The sequence below is a fragment of the Styela clava genome, chromosome 7 (genome assembly GCF_964204865.1).
Source record: "Styela clava chromosome 7, kaStyClav1.hap1.2, whole genome shotgun sequence".
Lineage (NCBI taxonomy): Eukaryota > Metazoa > Chordata > Ascidiacea > Stolidobranchia > Styelidae > Styela > Styela clava.
In genome coordinates this window covers 13,114,194-13,120,196 of record NC_135256.1, presented here as the reverse complement: position 1 = coordinate 13,120,196, position 6,003 = coordinate 13,114,194, and the positions used below count along the sequence as shown (strand labels likewise).

Genomic DNA, 6,003 nt, shown 5'->3' with positions numbered 1-6,003 from the left:
CTGAAACTGGGCTTTCTTTCTTTGGCTTCTTTTGTTGGCTTTTTACTACAGAATAAATGCGGAGGATAAAATAACCGTGGAATCTGAGTGACACTGATTTAAATACCGGTACAATAGCATGATGATTCTCACTACATTGCAATCTACACATTGTTTCAGATAGGATGGTCATTATTAGCCCGAGTGTTTTACAGTTTTAGAGGTACAACAGCCCGAATGTTCGATACATTCGCATGATTTTGCTTATTTCTGGCAAACGCCTTGTTTAACTAAGTTTATGTTTTTCTTAGTATGCGCTAACAGGCTGGTGGCTGCTGAGCGGGACCACGATATTTCTCATGTTTCAACTTTTTCAAAGGGTTTGCTTGTTCTCCAGAATTCTCAATTTCAATTAGTGATATACGGTACCGGTATCACTGTATTAATGGTGTTCTCAAAATAAATTATCTATCAGAACTCTGAAAAAACTTATATTATTTACAGTTATATAATGGAATCATTATTTCTTGCTTTCCATAGATTGCTCAATTTTCAGATTTTATTACCGTAACATAAATACCGGTATATAAACTTCTGAACTTGTGCTATGCTATCATTGCAGCATTGGGTTTCTATAAATACAGAAATATGTGGCTAATGAAGTTTATTTGCAAACAATTTTTTAAGCAAAATTATTTAGGCTACTACCGTACGGTATTCCACTACTGTCGGACTTTAAAACATTACAGAACCATCATTCAGTTCCGTCATTCTGGTTATTAGATTTTATATCACAGTATTACCGTACCAGTACCGTACTACAGTACCGGTACGCACTGTTTTATGAACACAGCACATCCTGACATCAGTAACTCGCTCAAAATTATTGAACAGACATTTAACATATGTGCGTAAATGGATTATACCAAACGTGCGTACGGTATTTTAAATTTCCAATGTCAGAATGTTGGTAGGTCTACCGCTACCAGTACCGGAACGGGTTTTTAACGTGAATACCTTGATTTTTTTTTCCAATACTGAATACCTTGATTGATGCCCGTCGGGCGACGGCGACAACGTTAACGTGCGCAGGAGAGAAAGAGCTTTCCCTGGATTATTTTTTTTTTTTTGCAGGAGAATTTTCGTTTTTGAGAATTTAGAATCGAATCATTATATTTTGAATACAGTTTTGATACAAGGTTAAATTTTTCATTTTCCTGTGAATATCAAAATAAATACAAATTCTTACCATTACCAAGAAACTGCGTGTATGAACCTTTCCCCGACCTTTGATCCCCGAAAAATTGTTCCTATACTTCACCATTGCAACATTTTTGGGGCTTTAAAGATTGGTTTCGCGAGTTGGCGCCTGTAAAATGGGCTATTTTTTTCGAACCATCATTATGATTCATCACATACAACAACCTGTTTTTTTAAAACTACAGGTAGTCTATCACAGCTATATTTAGTAGATTAATTTTAACGATCGCTTCAATATTATGTTGTTGTTATTGTTCTTCTTCGTCACAATCACTATAAAATCGCTTTTCTCTTCGAACACTGGACCAATTGCTTTGAAATTTTCAGTGGTTAAAGTTTGATTTTTTTTCAGAAGGCTATTACTTTCATTTATTCCTAAATTTTTTATGAATCCTATAAGATCTGATATTTCATTCAAAATTTCGCTGTTTTAAAAATTAATCATGGGAACACTGTTTTGAAACTTATTTTAAGCGGTTGTGTGATCAAGCCTGCAGGTACGGTTCTGCTCAGTACCGACTTGTTTCTTTCGCGATCTTACTATTGCAGTAATGTCAAATGTGGGTTTTCTAGCAAATCTAGTCTACCGTATTTGTTAATTTTTAATAAAAGCAAATTGAATTGAGTTTTGATATGCCAGAGAACAACCGTTCCACGATCGAATAGCAGGCCCACAGTACAGCAACAGGTACTGGTAAGGTACCGTAGGCCTACCTGTGTGAATTACGCTCTCATCTTTTCGTTACAGTTCTGATGTAAACAACATACATTTTGTAGCCTATCTTATTTTTTTATTTGATAAGAGGAAATGAATTAAGTTCTTATATGACAATGAAGAACCGTTCCGCCAACGAATATCGGGCACTGGTAAGTTACCGTACTGCATACCGAAATGGAAAAGTGACTCGGATCACCTGGTATTTCAATTCACGTTGAAATTATACCACAGGACATGGAAGAGTTATGACAGTATCTGTACGGTTATTTGTACCCAAGTATTATTAAGTCAGTTACCATTACCATGTAGCTGTTTCACTGTTCAGCTTCGCGCAGACGTAGGGTACCCTATGGTTTTCGGTGAAGTGATGATAATATATTTCGTTTTATTCTAAGTGTCAATATATTTGAGCATGGCTCATTTGTTATTACTGCAATTAAATTAAAACTCCAAAGATGACAGAGTGATCATTGAATTATCTGATTAATATTTTAATTTCCGAAACACAATTGAAAGCTAACGAATAGAGTTCAAAAGGGGCTCCCGAAGTATGCGAACCAAGATGGCGGACATCGGAATGTAATATGTGTACTAGGTTAGGGTTAGGTCATAATTTTAGGTATAAATACTACGGGAGGCTCTTGGCTAGTCTTCGAACTGATAATAGGACTAAAATGAGGAAAATTGAAAAAAAATTATCGCCCAACCCTAACCTGTTACCCGTGTTACGTTCTGATGTCCGCCATCTTGGTTCGCATACTTCGGGAGCACCGTTCAAAAACACGAAAACGAGGTGATGTTTACGACCACGCCTGAAAATCTGTCTGAGCGGATGCGAAAAAAGAGCATTGTTACGTCATATTTGCATCTTGCTGATTGACCAATGTCACGAAGTAAACAAGGAAATTGATACTCGGGGAAAGTTCCGATGGACTTTGGGTGCAAGCAGAATATTTTGATGAGCAACGACGTTCTTGTATGTATGTTTATTTGCCCCAAAAATGTAACAGTATCTGCATAATAGTTAAACGGTTAGCAAATCAACAAGATGCGCACCGTGACGTAACAATTGATATTTTGGCAGCCTATTAGAAATGGTTAAAGATTCACATATTTAGGCTTTACATATTTCCCCGGGGTAAAGGGAAGCTTAACTATATGACGAACCACGGCATCTCGTCCGGTTACCATTCCATGTCGGGTATGAGATTAGTTAGTTATTTGTTTTCGGAAGCATGGACTTGATGCCCGTCCACCAAAAACAGTCAAAAGAATACAATAAAATACTTTATACAAACTAGAATTCAAAAAGAACAAAAAAATTGTGGCTGCGCGGTTATTATGTGGTGATTACAGAAAAAATTGATTGTTGAGTGAATTTTTGAAACACTTTTATTACTCATACTTGCGAAACCCTTGGACTTTACTGACGGAACCTTACTTGTACGTGGAAGTTCGGAACTCCGGCTGAAAACCACTGTTCAACAGATTTTGTATACGCCACAAATAACAATGGTCTTCGTAGAAAAAAAAGAGATGCCGTAACTACCGTAGTTGTTCAGTAAAGTCATTGGGTACGAACTATTTTACATAGAAATAATATTGACGTTGTTTTAATGACTAGCTAGTTGTTGCATTGATTTGTAATTGAAGGTACAGGAAACATTTACTGGCAAGAGGGATAAATAAATACCTTCATCTCTACTGTCTAGTTTAGGGCTACTCAAATGGTGGACCGCGGTCCGAATCTGGACCTTTTGAGTATTTGATTCGGATCGCACCTTATTTTTCATTTTGGATCACTTTTAAAGTTTCATTTTGAAAAATGACTTTTATTGTTTTAAAGATATATGAAAAGAACTATAATACAATTTTAAACAATCTTGATTAGCTGATAATCATTAGTCGAGAAAGTGCGCGTTTACGGATGCAAAATATAATTTCTGGAAACACCGGACCCAAATAATTTAGAAGTTCTGTATGCAGATCTTCGGTAAAAATAGTTTCCCCGACCTTTGACCCCCGAAAAATTCTACCTATACTTTACCATTGCAAAATTTTCGGGGCTATTTTAAGAGTGCTGTTGCAAGTTGGCGCCTGTAAAATGGGGTATGTGTTTCAAACCATCATTATAATTCATCGCATACAACAATCTCTTTTTTAAAAGTACCGGTAAGGAATTTCAGGCTAGTCTAGCACAGCTATTTCTACACTAATTTTTATTACTGCAATTAAATTAAAACTCCTAGGAAGACAGAGTGATCATTGAATTATCTGATTTATATTCAAGTTTCCGAAACACAACTGAAAACTAACGAATAGAGTTCAAAAACGCGAAAACGAGGTAATGTTTACAACCACGCTTGAAAATCTGTCTGAGTGTGAGAAGTGTCTGAGCGGATGCGAAAAGGGGACATTGTTACGTCTCGTTTTGCATCTTGCTGATTGGCCAATGTCACGAAGTAAACAAGGAAGTCGATGCTCGGGGAAATGTCCATAGCCCCCCACTCCAGTTCATCTTGTGATGTATGCCATCCATAGAGGGCGCTCCCGAGCAAGTATTCTTGGTTCTGGTAACCGTAACTAATAATAGAAATAGGATTTCATTTCTTCTACCCATGGGCATTGAGGCCGCTTAATTCTTCGCGTCTATCTCTCAGTTTATCCGTGTGTATTGCATTATTTGAATGAATCGAAATAAAATTTATATAGAAGCATCTGAACTCTACGTGTATAAATTTGGGAATTGCAGCACAAAGCCTACGGTACCGGTAATTCAGTACCGGTACCGTCACAAAAAATAGGGTGAGCGAAAAAAATTTGAGTGAGCGAACATGTACTACTTCTTTTATCAATACCTTTCCATCTAAAATCTGTACGTTTCAAACCTTACTCTAGGTTTTGTTCGCTTTCCCGATTCTATAATCAGTTACTTTTGTTTTTATCTATTTTTTTATCGTCTATTGCTGATTATGGAGTCGAAATAAACTTATACTTAAATACCGTATATTTCGATTTCACACGGTATCGGTACCGTACGGTAATTTTTACGGGTAGACTATCAGACTATGCTATTAATCAGTTGAGCGTTTACTGTGTTACGGTACGGTGATGGTGGATTACAATTTAAGCTAGTTTCCACTTGTATTTGTAATATTTTTTCATATATCGTACCATGTTTAAATTGTGTTGACGAATAAATGATGATTGATTGATTGGTGAGCGAACACGTACTTCTTCTTTTATCAATAGGCCTACCTTTCCATCTAAAATCTGTACGCTTCAAACCTTACTTGAGGTTTTGTTTGCTTTCCAGATTCTATAATCAGTTACTTTTATTTTTTTGTCTTTATTTATTATATTATCGTCTATTGCTGATTATAGAATCGAAATAAACTTATACTTATAGTGAAGACTGAATTTTCCAATTGTTTTAACAACCTTATTCTTTGAGTTTTATTTTCTCATTTATTCCCAGAATTCTATTGTACATGATAAGAATGATTGTTTAAAACTGGAATTGAATTAACGAAAGAGGGTACAGCGACAGACATTTTTAATTCCTTTTTTGGTTGAAGCCCGATGAAGTGGATGGAAAATGTACTACCACCTATCAAAAAGAGGGTTTATGTCCAGCGGGACTATTCATTTGGTATGAAAGTGATGTTTCATACTCGAATGCCTGAAGAACTGGATGGTAGACTTGATCAAGATCTATTCTCGAACACTATAAATCGACTAAATGACCTTTACACAGAGGGAGAAACAACAAATGGATGTATATTCTGTGAAGGATGTTTTGCTTGTTTAACTGCATATCTTGCATATCTCTGTATGGATACCCATTACGAAAAAGTGGTAAAAAAAGCAGCCAAATTTTTGGATGATGAAAATCAAAATGTATATGCACCTCGTGGAATATTAATAAAAAATCCTATTGAATCAGGACTAAGATCGATCGAAATCCTAATATTTGAAGAAGAGGCTTAGCAGCTTTTATTATTATGTTTCTCATGTCATTTAGTTGTAATACTCCTAATATAAAA

General features: G+C 35.9%; 1 protein-coding gene across 1 annotated transcript; it reads left to right on the top strand.

The window, feature by feature from the left end:
- Positions 1 to 5,539: 5,539 nt before the first annotated feature.
- On the top strand, positions 5,540 to 5,947 carry LOC120328593 (golgin subfamily A member 7-like). Its single transcript, XM_039395124.2, has one exon. The coding sequence runs from the start codon at positions 5,540 to 5,542 to the stop codon at positions 5,945 to 5,947; it is 408 nt and encodes a 135-aa protein (XP_039251058.2).
- The last annotated feature ends 56 nt before the right edge of the window (positions 5,948 to 6,003 follow it).